The 23,694-nt window shown below is 45.1% G+C and overlaps 2 protein-coding genes and 1 pseudogene across 14 annotated transcripts in view; 2 read left to right on the top strand and 1 right to left on the bottom strand.

The window, feature by feature from the left end:
* Positions 1 to 2,771, bottom strand: part of ZC3H4 (zinc finger CCCH-type containing 4) — a 35,876-nt gene extending 33,105 nt beyond the window's left edge. For 3 of the 10 annotated variants that reach the window (XM_081117970.1, XM_081117978.1, XM_081117979.1), the window contains exons 1-2: positions 1,766 to 2,185; positions 1,485 to 1,641 (exon numbers count right to left, since the gene is read on the bottom strand). In XM_081117970.1, the coding sequence (XP_080974096.1) occupies positions 1,485 to 1,636 (152 nt within the window). In that variant the 5' untranslated portion in view covers positions 1,637 to 1,641; positions 1,766 to 2,185. Of the gene's footprint in view, positions 1 to 35; positions 98 to 1,219; positions 1,307 to 1,484; positions 1,642 to 1,765; positions 2,186 to 2,738 lie in introns of those variants that run through there. The other 7 variants (XM_081117974.1, XM_081117977.1, XM_081117971.1 and 4 more) reach the window with 5 other exon arrangements.
* Positions 730 to 23,694, top strand: part of SAE1 (SUMO1 activating enzyme subunit 1) — a 58,369-nt gene continuing 35,404 nt past the window's right edge. For 2 of the 3 annotated variants that reach the window (XM_081117981.1, XM_081117980.1), the window contains exons 1-3: positions 13,525 to 13,697; positions 20,220 to 20,331; positions 23,430 to 23,603. In XM_081117981.1, the coding sequence (XP_080974107.1) occupies positions 13,600 to 13,697; positions 20,220 to 20,331; positions 23,430 to 23,603 (384 nt within the window). In that variant the 5' untranslated portion in view covers positions 13,525 to 13,599. Of the gene's footprint in view, positions 922 to 13,524; positions 13,698 to 20,219; positions 20,332 to 23,429; positions 23,604 to 23,694 lie in introns of those variants that run through there. The other variant, XM_081117982.1, reaches the window with a different exon arrangement.
* LOC308548014 (small ribosomal subunit protein eS1 pseudogene) lies at positions 4,980 to 5,885 on the top strand (annotated as a pseudogene). The gene is made up of 3 exons: positions 4,980 to 5,003; positions 5,100 to 5,607; positions 5,655 to 5,885. The product of its transcript is annotated as a small ribosomal subunit protein eS1 pseudogene (transcript).

The following is a 23,694-nucleotide window of genomic DNA, read 5'->3' as shown; positions in this document are numbered from 1 at the left end:
AACAAAACAAAAAAAAAATTGTTGTAAAAGCTCACCAAACTGCTGCACTTGTGTCTCTGAATGTGGGTGGCATTTCTTTTAAAAGGCAAAGTAAGGTCTGTGAAGGAGAAAGGGAAAAGGGGAGGTGGGAGTGGGGAGAAGGGGCCGTGGTGCCTGCCAGAGAAACCCTAGCTAGGACCCCAGTCTAGGGGAGGGTCCTCAGCGACTCCCCTGGCCGGGCAGCGCCTAGGCAGACATCTGCCCAGTGCGTTCTCTTCCCCTCCCCACCCCCACTCCAAGGCTCACTTTCCTGCCAGCTGAAACCTTCCATTTCCAAATCCACTCTCTAGCTACCGCTTCCCCTGTCCCACCAGGAAAGGGTGGGCGAACCCTGCACCCCAACCTTGTGCTGGAGCGGGGATACGGGGCGCCAACTTCGCCCTGGAACGTGCGGGGCTGGGCCCTTTATCACCGTCCAGAGAAGGGCGTGGGGCGAGCCCATTTCGCACTTAATAAACGGGAAAGGGGCGCTCCCTCTCGCCCTGTGCCAAAGCACAAGGAACCCTCGTTTTCTGTTCCGGAAGGGATGGCGCCGCATTTTAGCCCTAAAGAGGAGGGAACCCCAGGAGAAAAAGGGGGCCCACTTCCTCTCCCCTCCAAGGAAGGGAAACCAAACCTCTCCCGCTCCCCCCCCCCAAAAAAAAACCCTCATCACCTACCTAAGAAAACCCGAGAGGACCCCTCCCTTTAAGGAAAAACAAGGAGGCAGGGGCTTCCATCAAAGGGGCTAGAGATTCCTCCCACCTCTTTTGCCCTCTAGAGAATAGCTAGAAAACACCTCCCGCCAAAAAGAAAATAGTGCAAGGGAGCCCCCAAGGAAGGACCCCCCCAGGAGGATGGAAAAGGACTGAACGAACCCCCACTTTCTGCCTCCTAAGAAAGGTAGGATACCCTTCCAAGTAGGGCAGGACACACCTCCCCCAGGAGAAAGGATACTGCCGGGGACTGGGAGACCCCCAACTCCAAACCCCTAAGAGCGGGGCTGTTGCTCGAGATTCTCCCCGAAAAAGGGTCCAAGGGGCCCCTCCCCCATCCCCTTCCCTGAAGCCAGGCGACCGGCAGGCGGGCCCGTGGCTGCCAGCTCCGGGCGCAGGGGCAGCCTGGACCCCCCGTGGGCCTCCGGCGCCCCCTCCCCAGGGCGGGCGGGCGGGCGCGGGGGGTCTGGGGGGCGCCTCCTCACCTTCCCCTCAGCATGGCGCCCAAAAAAGACAGAGCGAGAGCGAGGGAGAGCGGGCGAACGCCGCAAGGGGGGGGAAACGCATGAGGCCAGGAGAGAAAGCAAGCGAGAAAGAGCGAGCGAGCGAGAGACACCCACCGACCCCGCCCTTCCTCCTCCTCCTCCTCCTCCTCCGCGGCCCGGCCCAACATGGCGGCCGCCCCCCTTCCTCCTCCTCCTCCTCCTCCTCCCCCCGGGGACGCTGCCCCGGCCGGGCCGGGGGCCTGACCTGTCGTCAGGGAGCGGGAGGCGGTGGAGGAGGTGCGGGGTGGCCGGGCAGGCGTCGGGGGAACACGGAGGAGGCGAAGGCGTTGATGGCGGCGATGGCGGCGGCGGCGATTCTGATGGCGGCGGCGGGGGGGTCCCGGGCGCGGCCTCCATAGTTCCTTTGGGGGGGAGGGGATGTTAATGCACGAAAAAGGACTGCTTGGGCGTGGCGGGAGGGGGCACACTTCAGCTCTGAGGGCTCCTGATAGGAATGGGTATATATTTTCTCGGTTTCGGAATCACCTCTGCGCCGACCTCCGCGTAAGCCGCGCGGCCTAGGCCTCGGCGGGCCGCTCGCCGCCTTTCTCCGCAGCCTGTCCCTGGGGTCACTCGCTCACGGGCGCGGAGCCCTCATCTGGGCGAGAGCCCCCCCCCACACACACACCCGCGGGCCCGGGAATAGGACACCCGGAGTACACGGACACTGGTGGGTGGTTGGGTGTAATTAGCGCGAGCCGCGCGCGATGGAGCAAGCGAGGGGGAAGGGGGAAGAGGAGAGCGAGCGAGGGGGGTAAGAAAAAAAGGATTTTAGGGAGAGAGAAACGGGCCGCGGAGACGGGCCGACTGTCTGTCTGTCTGCCCGCCCTCGGTGCCCCAGCTGTCCGGCCCCCGCCGCAGTCAGAAATTCACACAAAATGGCGGCGTGGCCTGGACAGGCTGGGGAGGCTGAGGCGGGACGAAGGGCGAGGTGGGAGGGGGACCTGAGAGGCGGAGGCCGCGTCACGTGGGGCAGAGGGGTCCGGACCACCCGGCGGAAATAGCCGAATGGGGAGAGTGAAGCCGAGGGGAGGCGGAAAAAGACGAAAGGAGCTGAGCGGGAGACAGGGAGAGGCGGGAAGACCCGAAGGTGGTGATGGGGGTGGAGCTAGAGGAAAATGGGAGTTCCCAGGGAGCCGGAAATAGCCGAAGCGGATCGGGACCGGGAAACAAGGAACTGAGGTGATCCGGAAAGAGCCGAAGGCGGTGTCGGGGTGGGTGGCAGGAGGCGGAAACACCCGAAAGAGGCCGCGCGTGGGCAATGAGCTTTAGAAGTCAGGAGCTAAGGGCGGGCTGGGGAGGCGATTAATTAAGAGAGTAAACGATTTTGAGTTAGTTATTCGCCCGAGAAGCAGGAAGAACCGCAAATTGCTAGCTTGAGGGAAGGCGGGAAGCGTAGAAAATTTTAGGTAGGAGGATGGGAGGGAAGGAGTCCGGGCTACGGAGAAAGAGAAATAACCTAAAGCCGGAGGCCGAGTGCTGGAGTTGTAGGTTTCCGGAGAATGGGAGGATGGAGCCAGGCGGGCCGGGAGATGATGTCATTAAGGACCTCGGTCAGTTACGTCACCCCTGGGCGGTGCAAGAGGGGCGGGCTTTGGTCGTGGTCTGGTGGAGTTGAAGAACTTGATGCCTGGTAGGTAGGAGGCTCTCAAATGCTGAACTTGGACGCACTACACGGATTCGAACAGTGGACGGACGTAAAATCCTTTGACCTTCTTAACTATACTCAGGGGAGCTACTGTTATCCCCCTTAATGAGTGCAGACTGAACCTGGTATTTAAGAATTTGGCTCAAGGTTATAGGATTAGCCATAAATATTACAGATTTTTAATCAGGGCTGGCAATCCATTGCCTTCTACGGGTAGACCATGGATCTCTGGTAACCAATAGGCATACACCCTGGGGTTTTATAAAAAGTCGTGAGTGCGGGGCTGGCCTGGCTCAGCGGGCGAGCATTGGCCTGTGATCCAGGAGATGGCCCTTGGATTCCTGTCAGGGCACATGTTGCGGGTTGTGGGCTCCATCCCTGGTGGGCGTGCAGGAGGCAGCTGATGTTTCTCTCTCATAGATGTTTCTCTCTCCCTCTCCCTTCCTCTCTAAAATCAATAAAAACATTTTTTATTTTTTTTTTAAATCATAAAGAGCCATGACCTCTTGTTCTGAGAATTAGCTCTTGGATTATTCATCAGTTCTACGAAGACTGAGTGACTGGCCACGATCCCAGGCGATGATGAGTATGGGACACACCAAGGGATGAGGTGGGCAGGCCCAGCCTCACTTCATCATCACCTGGAAATAGTATCTTGGGACTGATCAGGCAGGTAGTGCGAATGAGGCCCCACACATCCAGTGTCCTGCTTCCCAGCCACTGGTGGCAGATTGAGTACAGTGGATCCTTTCCACGGCAAAGGTCACCAGTTCACCTTCATTAGAATAATCATTTGTTAGGGAATTGGTATTTTTGCCCCCGTCTGCCCTATTTCTGCCAGCATTACCATCCCTGCACTTTACTATTTTCGTGGTGTAACTTTTTAAAACTTAAAAACGTGCCCCTCACACAAAAAAGTCAGCATGCATCAATGATGTGATTTCCATTAACGAGACCAGCAGAAAAAGAAAGCTTCAGGGGAGGACCTTGAGGAATGGGTATATATAGACAGTGAAGGAAGAGGGATGCTGGAATTAGGTTAGAAAATTGGACGCAAAACTGGTTGTTTTCTGCCAGACAGAAATCATTTGAAACTTGAGAATCTTCCATAACTTTACCAAGTTTACATCCTAATCAGCAATTAAGTACTAAGTCGAAGTAACATCTAGGAAGTCAGAAGGGCTTGGTATTGTCAAAACATGACGAAATCTTGCCTGACGGCATTTGCTGGTCTTTTCATTTTCCTCATTACCTAAAAGCAGTGGCCTTCCAGAAGAACTGTGGCATGGCCTGTTGAAGCTTCAGAGATGGCCCCTGCTGGAGACCATATCATGAAAGGACAGGGTGCTGTCCTTCTAGATGTAGTCTGTGATCTCAACCAGTGTTTCATCTATAACTAGAATGCATGGGGTTCAGGAGTCAAGGCATAGAATGACACCTTTTACAATTACCCATAAGGACCCATTTACAGTATTTTTCCTTTCTATTTCCATAACCTTGCTCTACTAGCTCTTGCTGTGTTAAAGAAAGCTTTTTTGGACAATTTAGTTATGAACACTTGCCAACATTTTATTACAATCGTGCATGCAAGAAAAAGATCTCTCTTGTAGACCAATTAAAAGATTTGCTCTTGCCCTGACCAGGTGGCTCTGTTGGTTGGAGCGTCATCCCATACACCAAAGGGTTGTGGGTTAAGATTTGCCCTTGTAGGGACATTTTTATGTGACGAGAAAGAACTTCTGAGATGTCCTAAATTAAAATAAACAGGCTGAAGGGTGGAAAGAAGAGATAAGAGGTTAATCAGATAACAGCTTCAGGGGAAAAACCAACACAGGACTGCTTACTGTACAGAACAAACCGTGAAATTTTGAATTAGCTCCCCGGTGGCTCTTTCCAAGATTAGAGAGAATAGCCAAGGCTGGTGTCTGCCAGTTGAATTTCTTGGTGTGGGAGCAGAGTGACCACAGTAGAGAAGAAACACGGAAATTCCCTCAGAACCACTTTGGAAAATAGCCCGGCCATATCAACTACAGCTGAACATATGTCTACGCTATGATTCAACAGTTCCACCCAAAAGTATGTATCTAGTAGAAATGCATACCAAAAGACATGAACAAGAGTGTTCACAGCAGCACTATTTGAGATGGTCCCTAACACTTTTGGCTCTCTGAGGTAGTCGGCAAGAACAAGCACTTTATAAAAGGTGGCAAAAAAGGAGCCAAGAAGAAAGTGGTTGATCCATTTTCTAGGAAAGATTGGTATAATGTGAAAGCACTAGCTATGTTCAACATAAGAAATGTTGGAAAAACACTAGTCATGAGAATTCAAGGAACCAAAATCGCATCTGATAGTCTCAAGGGTCATGTTTTTGAAGTGAGCCTAACTGATCTGCAGAATGATGAAACTGCATTTAGAAAACTCAAGCTAATAATTGAGGATGTTCAGGGCAAAAACTGCCTAATTTCCATGGCTTGGGTATTACCCATGACAATATGTACTCTATAGTCAAAAAGAGGCAGTACTTTTTTTTCACTAGACCATGATTGAACCTCATGACTACTGTGTTGGTTTTACTAAAAAATGCAAAAATCAGATTTCTTTCACTCAGCATCAACAGATCCACCAAATCCTGAAGATGGAAATCATGACCCGAGAAGTGCAGACAAATGACTGGAAAGAAGTGGTCAATATTGATAATCGGACTTTTGGCTAAGATCAAATGTAGAAGTAGTCAATAAATTGATTCCAGATAGCATTGGAAAAGGCCTAAAAAAGGCTTGCCAATCCACTTATCTGCTCCATGATGTCTTGTTAGAAGAGTCAAAATGCTGAAGAGGTCCAACTTTGAACTTGGAAAACTCATGGAGCTTCATGGTGATGGTAGCAGTTCTGGAAAAGCTGCGGGGGGATGAAACAGGTGCTAGAGTTGAACTGGCTGATTCAGACTTTTATTGGTGAGAAATAAAAAATCCTATTTGTGATAGATTTTTTTAAAAGAAAGAAAGCCCTAGCCAGTTTGGCTTGGTGGTCAGAGTGTTGGCCCATGGACTAAAGGGTCCTGGGTTTGATTCTGGCCAAGGGCACATACCTCAGTTGCAGGCTCCATCCTGGTGGCCCCTGCAGGAGGCAACCAATCAATGTGTTTCTCTCACATCGATGTTTCTCTCTCTCTCCCCCTTCCATTCTCTCTAAAAAGCAATGGAAAAATACCCTCGTGTGAGGATTTAAAAAAAAAAAAGGAAAGAAAGAAAGAAGGAGCGAGCCCCTAACTGGGAACTACGTAAATGTCCATCAACAGAGAACAGACAGTAAATTATAGCATATTCACCACTTTTGAGAAACCTGGGATCACTGGGTTAGAAGACCCATGTGGCAGAATCCTTTGCACTACATCTTGGATCAGCCAGAGAATCTCCTTTTGCACAGGGCCCCAGAAGCTTTAGAGCTTTCTTTGCTTATGAGTGACAGCAAATCTCCCAACCATGATACAAGGTGCCTCCAAAAATTTCAAGAGGACAACCAAAGGGTGTGGCTTTTTCTTTGTGTGTGTGTGTAAAAGTGCAGGTTTCAGCACCTTGCCCTTTATCTTGAAAAAAAAAAAAAAAAAAAATCCAACGTACCTCTTCCTCTGGATCTCCAAAATGTCCCTGAGCTGACAGGTCCCTGTATTTTTCTGAGATGCAACCTTCTGTAATGCCCATAAATCTGACCACTGTTTCCATGGTACCTGTTTCTTTCTACTCTTGGAATGTCATTATTCTGACAAAGGATTTTATTTCTCTAGTTCCTAGGGTGGCCCTAGGGTGGGTTCTTTGCGCCATGGATGAGTGAGTGGTCCTTTACAGAGAAGACACTTCGCAAAGTGTGGAAGAAACAGCAGCAGCCGACTCCAACTTCTGGAAACCCCTGGGGAAGAAAGATCATTGGCCAAAAAGAGGCATCTTGGTGTGTTGCATCCTGCTGACTGCAAACCCAATAACTATTTCCCCTTTCTGCCTTGCTAATCCAATTTATTGGGGAGTTAGTAGTGAAGTCAGGGCTAGGAGATGATCACTGATCTCCCCAGTTCTTAAGAGGATGATGTTGCCCCCTACAGGACCTAGTGGAAATTACTGAAGGAAATGAGTTTTGGTTGTCAACTGGTTCTCAAGGGGATAATATTGCTCCCTGGGGGCCTTTTGGAAATATGAGGGGAGTTTTCTGGGCATCACCATAATGAGTGGGTTGTTACTGGCCCTAGAGGACAGGGACCTGGAATAATAGAATGTCCTGCAACATGACAATGGTATTTAATGATCACCTAATGAACGAAGTTAATGATAGTTCTTAAACAATGGAAAGAACTGTTTATACCAAGTTAGATTCAGCTGTAATGCCAAACTTTTCCAGTTATTTTGGAATTGTGTGCATAGTAAAGTCATGGTAAGATTCGTGGGAATTTACAAATGTATATCACCACTTTTGGGGTAATGAAAATGTTCTGGAATTAGATAGAGGTGGTGGTTGCACATGGTGAAAAGTACAAGGGGGAAGAGAGAAAGGACACTTTTAGATGTTTAATGAGTCTGGAAGTGCAGGAGGAAATAATTTATAGAGGAGTTAGCTATATTTTCAGGGCTCTTTCACAAAGTGATAATTTTACAAGAGTTACTGCATACTCACAGGTAGTGGCTCAGGTCACTCCCTGGCCAATTACAAATGACTACATGCCTTGGATCTTCAGGGTCACTTTCAAGGTCACACTGTTAGCTAATAAATCATTTAATACTACAGATCTGTTTTAGCTCTTCAAAATAGATTCCCTTTATGTTCTTTCTATGATCCATGTACATTTCACTTTAATAACACAAGGCAACTCAGCATAAGTGTTTATTTCCAGAGGCTTACCCAAAAGGTACTTAATGTAGCCCTCTGCTGCCTGCTCATTCCATGGCTTCTAAACATCTTTTCCTGCACAGAGAGGCTATTTGGTCCTGTCATTGGCCTTTTCCCCGAGATCAGAAAGTATCACGGTGTAGTGCAATAGCTTTGGATTCAGAACTTTAAAATGAGGGTTTTGAAAAACATTTTGTTGTGGGAAAATTCAAACACACACAAAAATAGAGGGAGGAATAAAATAAACCTTCATGTACCCATCACCCAACCTTACTTCTACCTACTGACTACCCTCCAGCTCTGCTAGATTTAACCCCAATCTCAGACTTATTCCATCTAGCCAGCTAAGTCCCACATATACATATATAATCATTTCTACATATGTCATTATATATTTAAAATATGCCCTTGCACCTGTACCAGGTTGAATAGTGTTACCTTCCCACAAATTCATGGCCCTCCTAGAACCTCAGGATATGACCTTATTTGGAAACAGGACCATTGAAGGTATCATTAATTAGATTAAGATGAAGTCACAGTGAAGTAGAGTGGGCCCGTAATCCAATATAATTGGTGTCACAAGACTTGGAGAAGAGACACAGAGCTACACACACGGGGAGAACACCATGTGACAACAGAGGCCGAGATTGGAGTGATGCATCTATGAGCCAAGGAATGCCAAGATTATTGGCAACCACCAGGAGCTAGAAGAGGCAAGGAATGATTCATTCCCTAGGGCTTTCAGAGAGCTCAGACCTTCATTTCAAAGCCCCAAACCTCCGACAATAAATTTATGTTGTTTTAAGCCCCCTCGCTTCTGATGCTTTGTTATGGCAGCCCTAGGAAACTAACACATACTCATAACTTGTTCCTGTCAAATATCATAGGATTAATTCCAGCCTCCACCTTTTCTCTGTACCTTCTCCAACATCAGGACAACCTGACTTCCATTATTTTTCATCTACTGAATGGGGTTATGAATTAATCTAGTCCAATGATATGCTGAAAGTACTATAAACTGGTGGCTTAAAACAACAGTTATTTATTGTTTCAAAGTTTTGGAGGCTAGAATTCCAAGATCAAGGTGTTGGCAGGGTTGGTTCCTTCTGAGGGCTGTGAGGGAGAATCTATTCCATGTCTCTCTCCCCTAGCTTCTGGTGAAGGCTGGAAAGACTTGATGTTCTTTGGCTTGTAGATCCACCATCCCAGTCTCTACCTTCACCTTCACATGGCCTTCTCCCTGTGTGTCTGAATCCAAATTTCCCTCTTCTTATAAAGACATCAGTCATGCCCTGGCCAGGTAGCTCAGTTGATTAGAGTGTCATCCTGAAACACGAAGGTTGCAGGTTTGATACCTGGTCAGGGCATATACAAGAATCAACCAGTGAATGCATAAATAAGTGGAACAACACATCAATGTTTCTCTCTCTTTCCCCCTTTTCTCTCTCTCTCTAAAAAATCAATTAAAAAAAGAAAGTGTGATTAAAAGTGGTATGGAGCCATGAAAGATATCCAGAGCTCAATCTGATGTCTTTTAAGCAGACCCAAGAGTTAATGTGGTCCTAAATGGGAAGAACAGGAAAAGACTTGAGTCAAGAATGAAACAGCCCACAGATCTTTGTTCCATGGTTCTCCCCTTGACTGCATTTTCGAATCATCTGGGGAGAATTTTATAAAAATCCCAATGTCTCAGCTCCACCCCAGACCAATTAATCAGAGTCTCTGAAGATGGGGCCTGGGCACCATAGTTGCTGAACAGCTCCCCAGATAATTCTAATGTGCAGGTGGGATTGAGAACGGCTGCCTTAGTTAACGGTGAGCAGTTACCTGGGTGGAGGTAATTACGTAATCCTTAAACCCAGGAGCCTCATCTACTAAATTACTGCTTTCCACCCCTTTTGAGTTACAAAGTCTCACTTTTGGCAGCTGTTCTGATTAGCTATTGCTGAAAAATGAACTGCCCCATGGACACATACCCAAGAGAATTGAATACAGGGTCTCAAAGGGATACTAATACACCCGAGTTCATAACAGCATATTGATGATGCTCAAAAGCTAGAAACAACCGAAATGCCTATTGATGGATGAACAGATAAACCAAATGTGGTTTATACTTACAATGGAATACATTCAGCCTTAAAAACAAAGGAAATTCTGACACATGCTAGACACGAATGAACCTTGTGGACATTATACTAAGTGAAATAAAACAGTCACAAAAAGACAAATACTGTATGATTTCACTAGTATGAGGTATCTAGAATAGTGAAACCCATGGAAACAAAAGTAGAATGGTGGTTTCCCGCGCTGGGTAGAGGGTGAAATGGGGAGTTGTTTAATTGTTTAATGGGTATAGAGTTTCAGTTTTGCAAGATCAAAAAGTTCGAGAGATTGGTCTCACAACCATATAAATAAATACACTTTAAATACGTCTTTATTGATTTCAGCGAGAGGAAGGGAGAGAGATAGAAAATTCATTGATGAGAGAGTCATTGATTGGCTGCCTCCTGCACTCCCCTGCTGGGGATGGAGCCCGAAACCTGGGCATGTGCCCTGACCCAGAATCAAACCGCCATCTCCCGGATCCTAGGTTGATTCTCAACCGCTGAGCCACACCAGCCAGACAATAAATATACTTAACACTACTGAACCGTACATTTAGAGATGGCACATTTTATAGTATGCATATTTTACTACATTAAAAAAAAATGCCCTGAAATTTAGTGGCTTAAAGCAGCAACAGTCATTCCATTTCTTTTTCTTCTCTTTTAAAAATGTTAGTAAATTATTGGAGAAGCATTGGTTAATAACATTATATAAATTTCAGGTGTACAACTTTATCAGATGACATCTGTGTGCTCTGTTGTGTGCTTACCACCTGAAGTCTAATCTCCTTCCATCAACATGTACTTGACCTCCTCATTTTGTTATCTTTCATAGTGTCTGTGGGTCAGGAATTCCAGGAAGGCTTCACTGGCTGGTTCTGGACTGGGACATCTTATGATGTCGCAGACCACGTGGCTGGAACCGGAATAGTGAAAGTCTGGAGAGCGAGGGGCTGGGCAGACATCTTAGGGTAATTTCAGGATTTCTCTATGTGGTTTCTCCTCATGGGCCGATCAGGCTGCCGTTCAACATGCAGCCTTAGGGTAGTGGGACTGCTTATCTGCTTTGTCAGGGCTCAAACTCAAGTGTTCCCATGAACAAGGTGGAAGCAGCCTCTCCTTTCCTGACTTAGCTTGGACGTTAAGCAGTGTCCCTTCTGCCATATTCTTTTGCTCAAACAGTCACCACCGAAGCCAGTCCAATTTCAAGGGAAGGAAATGAACGTAGATTCACCCACCCCCTCAACGGGAGCAGTGTCAAAGGGATGTTACAAGAGCATGTAGGACGGGACATATTGACGTAGCCATTTTTGCAAAATGCATTCAGCCACAGCGATCAAAAGAACTTGATGAGACCTGGCAGGTTGGGGGTGGTCCCCTGCACCAGAAAGGTTACTGGTTAATTCCCTGTTTCATGCTTGATCCCCAGTAGGGGGCGTGCAGGAGGCAGCTGACCGATGTTTCTGTCTCTCTCCCTTCCTCTGTCTAAAAATCAAAAAATCTTTTAAAATTAAAAAAAATGTAGTATCAAATATATAAATAACATAAAATCCACTATTTTAACCATTTTTAAGTGTACAACTCAGTGACATTAAGCACATTCACAATGTTATGCAACCATCATCACTACCTATTTCTTTTTTTGTCACCTTTTGTGTCTGGGTTCTTTGACCCACCATGTTTTCAAGGTTCATCCATGCTGTAGCATGTGTCAGTGCTTCATTCTTTTTTATGGCTGGATAATATTCCATTGTCTGGAGATATCACATTTTGTTTATCCATCAGTTGATGAGCGGATTGGGTTATTCTACCTCTGGCTGTTATGAATAATGCTGCCATGTAGATTGGCCTACAAGTATCTGTTGGAGTCCCTGTTTTCAATTTCTCTGGGTGTATATCTAAAATGGAATTGCTCGCCCAGCAGGCATGGCTCAGTGGTTGAGCATTGATCTATGATCCAGGAGACTGTGGTTTGATTCCCGGTCAGGGGCATGCAGGAGGCAGCCGATCAATGACTCTCTCATCACTGATGTTTCTACCTCTCTCTCCCTCTCCCTTCTTCTCGCTGAAATCAATAAGAATATATTTTTAAAAATAAAAATGGAATTGCTGGTTCACATGACCTTTTTCAGGGAAGCCTGCCCATTTTTTAAGGCCTGGACCCAGAAATTGGCCTGAGGAACTGAGGTCCCCAGCCATCAGCCAATATCAACTTGCCAGCCATATGAGTGAGTCACCTTGGAAGGAGCTTTTCTACCCCATGCCATCAGATGACTGCAGCCAAAGTTTACATCTGACTGCACCCTCATGAGAGGCTTTGAACTAGAAGTTCCCAACCAAACTGCTTCTGAATTCCTGATCCACAGAAACTATGAGATAATAAATGTTTATTGCATTTTTAAGTCCCTCAATTTTTACATAATTTGTAGCATATCAATAACCAATACAGTATGCATTGGCCAAACATTTTTAAAATTATATTGTGACCTGGATGAATTGCTACCTTTTCTGAGTCCCAGAGTTGTAATCTGTAAAAGGGGATGAAATATCTACCTTTGAGATACACAGAGTATGTACTTCACCAGGCAAGATCAGATCACATAGTAGGAGCTTAATATACCACCAACAGTATGACCTCCTGATGAATCATGTGGGCCACACAGCCTAAATTTAAATCCTAGCTTCACTATTTCTAAGATATAAGACTTTGTTCAGGCTAATACTTAACTTTGCCGGACCTTTGACTCCTTAGCTATGAAATGGAAATATTAAAGACATACCTAATTTTATAATCCATGTAAAGCCTATTTAAACTCAATGAGACGGCAGCTATTTTCTTTCTTTTTCATTGCTCTATCCCTTAGCACAGAAGAAATGCTCAATAAGTATTTATTGAATTAATAATAAAAAGGCACCTTGCCTAAGGAAAAGACATATTAGCTATTCCAGCCTACAAGGCCCTACATGATCCCTCAGCTCCTTCATCTAGGATTTAATCTCTTACCACTGGCCACCCTCTCATTCTGCTCCAGCCACCACGCCCTCTCCACAGTTCAGCTATGCATGCACGCTTCAGCTTCAGGGCCTTTGCACCTGCTGTTCCCACGTCGGGGAAACGCGCCACCTCCCAGCTATTGACACAGCTTGTTTCTTCAGTTTCTTCAGCTCTCTGCTCAATGTCTCCTTTTCTGAGAGACCTTCCCTGGCCATTCCTGTCACCCTGTAGTCCCATACCCTGCTTTATTGTTCTCCAAAGCATTTAGCACTGCCCGGTTTCTATTTCTTTTCCTTTGCGCCCTCCTCAACATAAGGTAAGCGCCATGAGGGCAGGACTCTTATTCGCCACTCAGTTCCTCAGCACCCCCAACGCCGGCTGTGCAGCAGGCGCTCCATAAATATTTGCTTAATGAATAGTTTCATAAGTGCCTCCTCCCCTCCTGGGGGCCACAGGGCCGGCTACTTTTTGGCCTGGGTGGACTGGAGCCTCCATCACGTGACTGGCAGTCGCGGGCCCGCTTTTCAAGCTGGGGGCGGGGGCGTCGACGTGGTCCCGGGCCGCGGGGGCGAGCCCGGCCGCGGCGGGGCTACTGCGCAGGCGCGGCCTCCAGCGCAGGCGCAGACGCGGCTGGGACGCGCGGCCGGCGGCGGTTGGTGAGAGCAGAACTCGAGCCCGGGCAGCCAGAGCCGGCGCCATGGTGGAGAAGGAGGAGGCTGGCGGCGGCATCAGCGAGGAGGAGGCGGCGCAGTATGACCGGCAGATCCGTCTCTGGGGATTGGAGGCCCAGAAACGGTCAGGGCTGGTGCAGCTTGTGGGGCTGAGGGTCTGGAGGGGGCGTCTGGCCTGAGGCTTTCGCGGCCCTCATGGAGCGGGAGGGTCTAATTTGAAGAGAGGAGGCGGGAATTCTGTACCCAGGGATGGTAGCGGGCCTGAGAGGACGGGAAGGGTTGATTTGGGATGTTTCTGGAAGGTATGGGAAGCGAGGACATCGCAGGGGATGAGAGGGCCCTTCTGAGTGATTGGAGGCCTCTGGGAGGGGGTGGGGGAGTCCTAAGGGGATAGGAGGATTGAAATTTAGGGACTCGGAAGCCTGCAAGGAGCGATGGTGGGGTGTAGGTCGGGGATGGAGGCTTAGGAAATAGGAGGGGCCGGAAACGCCTGGAAAAGATGAAAGGGGGGGCGTAGTTCATTCATTACTAGGTAGTGGGGACCTGTTCTGTGCTGGACACTGGGGACGCTCGCGAACCTAGCATGCACCTCACTTCTTGTGGCTTCTAAGGGGTGGGTCAATCTGAAAGAATGAGGGTTTTTGAGGAGTTTGGGGTCAAGTTGTTTTAATGGGAGTCTTGAGAGGCTCTGAGAGGCTGGAGGGCTGGAGGCACCTGAAGAGATTGCTTTTGTCTAGGTAGGGGGACGTGTCCAGAGGACAGGACACTGAGGTTGGGCATACCTGGGATATTGAGGAATAGTTACCAGAGGAGATGAGGTCTTTGAAAGAGCTGATTGATTTGATCAAATATTTATTGAGCACCTCCCACAATCACTGTTCTAGGCATAGAGCATATATCCCTGAGCTCAAACTCCTTGCACACGTGGAACTTAAATTCTACTATTGGCGACAAACATAAATAATCTAATGTTAGGTAATGCAGGTGCAAGGGAGGAAAATAAAACAGGATAAGAGAATCGATGAAGGATGGTGAAGTGGAGAGCTGTTTTGATAGGGTGGCCAAGGAAGGCCTCTGAAGAGGTAACATTGTGCCTCAGACCTGTATAAAAGGAAAAACTCTCTGGAAGAACCTTCCTGCCACAGAGAACAGCAAGTGTAAAATCCTGGAGTACATGCTTGGCATGCATCCTGTTTAATTTTAAACAGGATGACTGGAACCAAATGAGTTGAGTAGCTTTTTAATTTTTTATTCTGAGTGTGCTGGGAAACCTGTTGAAGAGTTTTGAATAGGAGTAACATGATCTGATTTGTGTTTTAAAACGACCTCTCTTGCTGTGTGGAGAATAGGTTGAAGTGGGCAGAAGTGGAAATAAGGGCTCCAGTTAGGAGACTACTGCAATATTTACTACAATAAGCCACTTGAGGTATAAGTAATGGGGCTTGGAACTCTAGAGAAGGGGTCAAATATATATTCTGGATATATTTTGAGGGTAGAGGGGGCAGGATTTGCTGAAGGAGTCAATGTGTGGGTTATGAGAGGCAGAACTCAGGGATGACTGAGACAGCCTGAATACATAGGTGGGGTTGATTGATTTTAGGGACTGCTGTTTGAAGGATATGGAATTTTTGGGAGGTGAGAGTTATTCTGAGGGAGTAGAGATGTACTGGATTCCGTGAAGAACCTGAAAAGGATTGGCTGAAGGTCCTGGGAAGGAAGGAAGGAAGGGGTTATTTATAATTTGGAAAATAGTTGTAGATAATCTTACAGACTTTATTAACATGCTCTCCTGTCCTTTTTTTTTTTTAATATATCTTTATTGATTTCAGAGAGAGGAAGGGAGAGGGAGAGATAGAAACATCAATGATGAGTCATTGATCGGCTGCCTCCTGCACGCCCCCGACAGGACCAAGCCGGAAACCCGGGCATATACCCTGTCTGGGAATCAAACCACGGTCTCCTGGATTGTAGGTCGATGCTTAACTGCTGAGCCACGCTCAGCCCGGCGTCGTGTCCATTTTTCAACTGAGTGTCACAGCGAGGGCAGTGATTTCCTCCCTTGTATAGAGAGGAAGGATGCTCCGCAAAGAGATTGTCTTGCCTCTAAGGGAACTCCAGGTGGGATAGGAAAACTCTGGGGACAGGGACTCTTTTGTGAAATGGAAGGAGGCCTGGGAGTTGGCAGACTGCATTCTGGCTCCATTTTTGCCACTGACTGTGATGTTGGACCAAGCTCGTAGAGAACTGGAAGGGAGAGTAATAATATCAAAAAGGGCCTTCCCAGGGAACTTACACAGTCTACAGGTTAAAAACTGGGCAGTGTTTCTCACATATGGATTACATTTAAAAAAATTAGTTGCCAGCATGTAAAAATCTAGAATTGGCCAAATTTGGGTCAATTTGAGCATCAGAAAGAATAAATCAATGCATTAAAAAATATTTAATAACTTACAACCCATAAGACCAAAAGAGAAATAAAAAACTTATTTGAAGGTGATTATTAATAGTGTGCCTTCCGATGTGGGAACATAAGAGCAGTGCATCATCTTTGAAGTTTTTCTGCTCAGTATCTTTTACTCTAATCGTGCTTTTAGAGAACAGAGGAACAAATTAAAGGACACCATTGACTTAAATGATGTCTAGAGGTGGAATATTTTACAAGACAATTTCACTGATTCTATTCCAGAAGTCAATGTCATGGGGAAAACAAGTGAAGGGACTGTCGTAGATTAAGAGTAAAAAGGTGGAGCCAAATGTAAGGTGTCAACCTGTACTGGATCCTGGTTCAAAAAGAAAACTTCGAGCCCTGCCGGGCGTGGCTCAGTGGTTGAGCGTTGACCTAGGATCCAGGCGACCGGGGTTCGATTCCCGGTCAGGGCACATGCCCGGGTGCTGGCTTGATCCCCAGTCGGGGGCGTGCAGGAGGCAGCTGATCAATGACTCTCTCATCACTGATGTTTCTCTCTCTCTCTTTCTCTCCCTCTCCCTTCCTCTGAAATCAATAAAGATAATATTAAAAAAAAAAGAAAAGAAAACTTCGAGAATAAAACATTTTTCAGAAAACGGGAAATTAGAATATTCAGTCCTATTAGATGCTATTTGGGAATTGTTTTCTAGATGTGATAATATTATGTTTAAGAAGGAGAATGTCCTTTTTCAGAGATGCATTTTAAAGGCGTGAATTGTCATGGTGCACCTAACAGGTAAAAGCCAATGAGGCAAAATGTCACTATTCTTTCTACTTTTCTGTATGTTTGAAATTTTTCAGTAATGAGAAATTGGAGGGGAAATGTGGCTCTCCAATCTGGAGATTTCATAGAGTTTCACATAGAGTTTCTGATTTCTGTCTTTTGAAAAATAGAAAAGTCAGATACCCTGCCCCCATCGGTTAGAGCTAAGTATAGGCCGCCTCTTTTACACAGAGCATGGATTCTCTACTCTGCCATCCTGTTCAACATTGAGCTTCACTTGCTGATACAGTTGCCTGGCCTCTGTAAGCACATGAGTTTACATCTCCTGTTGTGGTGCATAGCCCATTTTATGTGTGAGGTTCAAAGAAGGGAGCCAACTCTCCCGACGTCACACACCAAGTAAACAGAAGTAGGATTGGAATCATAGTCCCTAACTTCAGATTCACTGCTATTTCCATGACAGTTCATTTTCCACCACAAGGGCTCATTCTTTCAATCAAATTAACATAAAGGTGAGTGGAGAAGCTGGCAGCTGTGTATATTCTCACAATGTGTGCGTCAGCACTTTTTGCTCTGCCTTTCATAGCAAAGGCATGTCTAATTCTCCCACTCAACAGTAATTTATCCCCATATCTAAGAGAGAGGAAGGGAGGGTGACTGGAAAGAGGGAAATAGATTATAAACTTCATTAGGTCAAGCAGTTTATAAATGTCCAGTAATTATGATGTGGGTTTTTAATTTCCAATGCTTGCAAGTATGCAGACATTTAGATATTTGTTGAGTGAATGAAATGATTGTACATTGCAAAGACCTAGGAAGTCAAAAGACCTAGTTTCAATTCCCATCTCTGCTAAATAACTCTTTGCCCTTGGGTGAGTCACATAGTTTCTTGGTCTTAGATTCCACATCTGAAAAGGAGGGGTGAGTGTGACTGGATCTTTAAGGACTCTTTCAACTCTGAAATTTTGATTTAATGGAAAAGGGACTATAAAACCTTTCCTATTTTCAAACACTGCTGGCTGTTCAGAAGAAGTTCAGTTGGTTCCATAGGCACATATTTGCCATTGAAGTGACTGAGCATGTACTGTGTACTGGTTGTTTCCTATAAAAACAAATTTATTCTAGTCGTTGATAGCGTTGAGTAATTGAGTTTGAATCTCAGCTTGAGAACATCTTAGTTATTTAACCTTGGATACATTTCTTAACTTCTCTGTGCTTCAGTTTTTTCATTTATCAAGTGGAGATAATATAATCTACTTTATAAGATTATGGAGAACTAAATGAGATAATGCATGAATAGTGTTAGCCATAGAAAGCATTCAGTAAATTACAGCTACAATTATTTGACAAGTATAAATCACCAGCAACAAAAGAAGGGAAACTACATAGGAAATAGCTTGAGATAAATAAGGCAAATGTAAAGCTGTAAATAGTGTGTTAAGTGGGGACTTCAGAAGGATGAGGAAGACTGTAGGAAGAGCAGACTTGCCTAAGAAGACCACAGTAGGGAGCAGTCTTGTTATATTTTGGATTCTGACAAGACATTTAGTACATATAATGAATGGGCAATTGGATGGAGCAGGATTGTAGATTTAAATGAAAAGTACTATACTGTTAAGTGAAGAAGAGACTATTTTTAGGAGAAAGTGGTCAAATATCAATGGCCTCACTATTTCCTGTTGCACAGACCAGAAACCTAGTTCTTTGTTCTTCGCTGTCCCTTATGCCCACATCCATTCTATTGGGAAGTCCTGTTGGCTCTGCTTCAAACTTTATCTCGCCTACCTTCATTTTTTAGTCCAAGCCACACCCATCATCTCAGATCACTTCAACATTTTCTTCACTGGTTTCCCCTGTTCCACTCTTGACTCTATAATGTAACTCTCCACACAACTGCCAAACAAATTAAAATTAGGGGTCCTACTTAAAGCCTTCCAGTGATTTTTCTGGTACTCTCAGAATAAAATCCAAAGCTTTTAAAATCCATTGCCTGCCCAGGCGGCGTGGCTCAGCGGATGAGCATTGACCTAGGATCCAGGAGATTGTGGTTCAATTCATAGTCAGGGCACATGCCCGGGTTGCGGGCTCGATCCCTAGCAGGGGGCGTGCAGGAGGGCAGCTGATCAATGACTCTCATCATTGCTGTTTCAACTCTCTCCCTCTCCCTTCTTCTCTCTGAAATCAATAAAGACATATTTACAAAATAATAATAAAAATAAACTCCATTACCTTTCATGCTTCTGCTTGTCTCTCCTTGCCTACTCAAATCTTTCTGTTCCTCAGCTATGCCAAAGTCTTTGTGGTGGAGGGACTTCACGCTTACCCCGTTTGAAATAGTCTCACAGCAGGCCTTTGCCTGGCTCACTCCCACATACTAGACTCAGTAAAGGCGGTTTGAATGTGAAATTGGTAGTCTTAGGAGCTCTAATCATGAGTGGGATTCATTGACTTAATTTGAAGTGTGTATTGTGAATTCAAAGATTATATATAAAAGCTCTGGTTCCTTCCTTCCAGAAATTTAAAATATATTCATGTGGGAGCATGATCCAAACATTTCCTCGATACACCCTCTTTCATGCTGCCATGTTTTTGCTTGTGTTATAACCTAAATAGTACCCCTTTCCACCTCTTCTGTTATCATACAAGTCCAAGCCTTCACCCCCTCACCTTAACTGTGACACTCTTCCCCTCCAGGCCCCTCTCCCCTCATGAGGCTTAGAATAAAATCCAGAAATCCTACAATGCCTGTGAGAGTCTGCATGATATAGCTCCTAGTTCTGTCTAGAGCCTCATTTCCTACCATTCTCCCTTTTGCTCACTGCTATTCTTGCTCTTCCTGAAACATGCCAAGTGCTCCTGCCTCAGGGCTTTTGCACTTGCTGTTTTCTCTACCTGGAATGCTCTTCTCCCAAATGTCTATATATTCATCTTTTACTTCATTTTGACTTGTGCTCAGCACCTCCTCAGAAAGGCCTTTTTGATGAGTTTGACTAAAATAGCATCCTCCGTCAGTCTTGATCCATATCATGCTTGATTTTCATCACTTTTGGATGTAATATACGGGGTGGGGCAAAAGTAGGTTTACAGTGTGAGTACATGAAACATATTTTATTCTCTTATTATCTAATTTCCCATATGAACAACTCTAAATCTACTTTTGCCCCACCATGTATACTCTTACTTATCTGCTTTCTTCAAAAAGTGTAAGTTACAGAAGGACAGGGATTATGTTTGATGTATTTCCACACCTTAGAGAGGTACCTGGCATAGGTGCTCAACACATATTTGGTGAATGAGTTGTGCTCTGCAGGATGGATTGGAGCATCTCTTTCCTGGTTTTGAGGCTGTGCTGCTTCAGTGCAGTTAATGAAAACTAAAATGATTGCCCTATTCTTCAGTTATTCGATGAGTTTCCACTGCTCTTCGTCATTGGGTTAACAATGTCTGCCTTACAGGCTGCGGGCCTCCCGGGTGCTTCTTGTCGGCATGAAAGGGCTCGGGGCTGAAATTGCCAAGAATCTCATCCTGGCAGGAGTGAAAGGACTGACCATGTTGGATCACGAACAGGTGAGATGTGCAGCCACCTCATCTGTCTCCAAAGCAGTCTCTCCCCTTAGGTATAAACAGTTGGAGGTTTGGGGAGTTCCTCCTTGCCCTTCAGGGCTGTGGAAGGAGTGCTGGCATTAATGGAACTATAGCCTTTGGAGACTGATAGTGCTAGCACTGTTTGATTTCAGTACCATCAGTGGGTGGACAATCAGTGGAGACTTCTATCTCCTTGCTGAGCTTGCTTATCTGTAAATGGAGTTAACTTCTTTCTTGGAGGGTGACCCTGAGGGGTAGAGGAGTAGCTTTCCAATTTGTGCCTATAATCACCTGAATAACTGAAAATGCAGAATTGCCTTGGGGCTTTGTCATGATACAGCCTCCACCCTCCAGTGATTCTGCTTTAGAAAAAAGTCAGATGAGGCTCAGGAATAGATACATTTTATTATTTTATTATTTTTATTTTTATTTTTTTTTAACTATCTTTATTGATTTCAGAGAAAAGAAAGGAGAGGGAGAGAGAGATAGAAACATCAATGATGAGAGAGTCATTGATCAGCTGCAGACCACAACCCGGGCATGTGCCCTGACCGGGAATCAAACCCTGATTGCCTGGATCCTAGGTCGATGTTCAACCACTGAGCCACACCCGGCCGGGCTATTTTTATTTTTTAAATATACCTTTATTGATTTTAGAGAGAGGAAAGGAGAGGGAGGGATAGAAATATCAATGATGAGAGAGTCATTGATTGACTGCCTCCTGCACGCCCCCTGCTGGGCATTAAGCCACAACCCAGGCCTGTGCCCTGAATGCCGGGGAATCAAACCTGTCTTCTGGATCATAGATGGATGCTCAACAGCTGAGCTATGCCCTGAGCTATGCCTGCTGGGCTAGGAATAGATACATTTTAAAAAATAAAGTTATCCTTGGAGATCTTGAGGTAGGTGGTTCACAGACATTACTTTGGAAAACATTGGATCAGAGAGGACATATGTGGACTGCTTAGCATACTGTCTGTACATAATAAGCAAAGCATCCAATAAAGTAGTTATATGACAAAATGATTTAATTGACGATATAATAGTAACACCCAACTCCAGTGTAGCTTTCCTCTGACCTGTCTTTTCTCCAAGGTGGAAATAACTGCTTCTTTATATTCTCATGCCTCAATGAAATTTTAGGTTTTTTTTAATAGAAATGTTCAAATATGTATAAAAGTAGAGAGAAGTCATCTCCCTGGCTTCTACAGATACCAGTATTTTGTTGACTTTTAAAAAATTTTGTCTTTTACCCTCTCTTTTTTGGACAGTATTTCAAAGCAAATTCCAGGAATCATGTCTTTTTAGGTAAAATACTTCAAAGATTGTGTTGTCACATCCTATAATTTGTGTCATTTTTTTCCTTTTAGGCAATGAACAGGGGTCCTGTCTCTCACTATGTAACTAGCACACAGTGTGAGGTATAGGCTCTATGGACAGAAGTAAATGTTAATGAAATTTTTATTTAAAAAATTTTTTTCAAATACTTTTTTTTTTAACCTTCACCCAAGGATATGATTTTCTTGATTTTAGAGAGAGAAGCATTGATATGAGAAGGAAACACTGATTGGTTGCCTCCTGTACACACCCTGATGGGGGATCCAACCTGCAACCTGGGGATGATATGCCCTGACCGGAAATCAGACCTGCAACCTTTTGGTACATGGGATGATGCTCCAACCATTGTGACACCTGGCCAGGGCTGTAGTTGTTACTTTTTAAAAAATTTTACTGCAATATGAAAAGAAAAGTGGTTGGCTCATTTACTATCACAATCAAATATTGATTTTTTTTTTACTTGAATTCAAAACCTACTGAAGGAAAATTCCTGCAAGCAAGCTGCCAGGTTATTTGACAGTCTTAAGTACCTGCTGCTTCGACATCGCCCCAACCACAGTGCCCCCTAGAGGCAGGAACACCCCACCTAGAGGAAGAATTTGTAATGTAGAAAGGGTAAGAGTATGAGACTCATGGAAGGATGTTCCTAAACTTGGAGGCCCTTGGTGTGGAAAAATGAAACCACAGATAGTAATAATTAGCACGGATGGAATAATTAGTGCAATATTTTTATTAACATCTGTAATTTACATGTGATTCCCTCATACTCACTCAAGGTCACACAGTAAGTGGTTGAGTCACATTTGAATCAAAGATTTGAAAACTGCCTGAATTATTTCAGAGCCTTGCCTTTAACCACTGTGGTATAGTTTCTCAGAATATAATGAGATCCCTGAAGAAGCAGGATGGGATGGGTCAATGATCCTGTTAGAGGGTTGGCCTTGAATGGGAGAAGGACCAGCTCATTTTCTTGGAGGAAAGGTAGTAAGGTAGTGCTGTAAGTACTTGGCAGGAGGGGAGATTACTGCTGGTGAACCCAGTCTTGATGAAGGCAGCGAGGTTACACCTAGAGATGAATGGTTAAATTAGATTTTTGGTGTGGGGAGAAATGCTTTGTGAACAATTTGGAGTCTCTTGTCCTGCTGGGGACTGTCAGGTGATTATGTTACCTGTCTTCGAGGCTCTCTGCAGTATATCCAGCCTTATGGGTGAAATAATCTCTGTGCACCAGCCCCCACTCATCTTTCCTTCTCTCCGAGTTTTATTTGAATTTAAGATTTCATGTCAAGCATTCTTAATTGTGTCTGATTTTTGCCTGGTCTGATTTTTAACCCACTGTAGGCAGGGACTTCATCCTTTAAACTACTTACGTTTCTTGCTGAATGCTCAGAGTTGGGCCCATGGTAGGTATTTGGTAAATTGTTATCACCAATAATTATATCATTTTGTTGGTTACAAACTTAAGTAGAAGAAAGCATGGACTTTCCTTTAGAGTGAATTTTCTTTATAAACACAAGGGGGCGCTCTTTAACCATCAATGTTCAGTAAAAGAAATGTCTCTATTTCAAAGCCTTAGAAGGAAAGAGTGAGTGTAGGGAGTCTGCATTAGGCAGATTCCTGCAGGAACAATTATGCAATTAGATGGTAGGTGTTTTAGTTATCTTGTAAAATGGAAAGTTTCATTGTCTTTGACATATGTTTTCTTCCTAAATTCAAGTATTTTAAAAAAAAATTCTTCCTAGGTATCTCCAGAAGACCCTGGAGCTCAGTTCCTCATCCGCACTGGGTCTGTTGGCCGAAACAGGGCTGAAGCCTCTTTGGAGCGAGCCCAGAATCTCAACCCCATGGTGGATGTGAAGGTGGACACTGAGAATATAGAAAAGAAACCCGAGTCGTTTTTCACTCAGTTCGATGCTGTAAGTTTCATAGAGAGTGTATGATCTGGGGGAATTAGCAAATTAAAGCACTGATTGTGTTCTAGGTACACTAGAACATTAGAATCTCAAA

This window comes from Miniopterus schreibersii (genome assembly GCF_964146895.1).
Source record: "Miniopterus schreibersii genome assembly, chromosome: 18".
In the NCBI taxonomy this organism is placed as follows: Eukaryota; Metazoa; Chordata; class Mammalia; order Chiroptera; family Miniopteridae; genus Miniopterus; species Miniopterus schreibersii.
The sequence above is the reverse complement of the archived record's forward strand: the minus strand, read 5'-3'. Positions and strand labels throughout refer to the sequence as shown.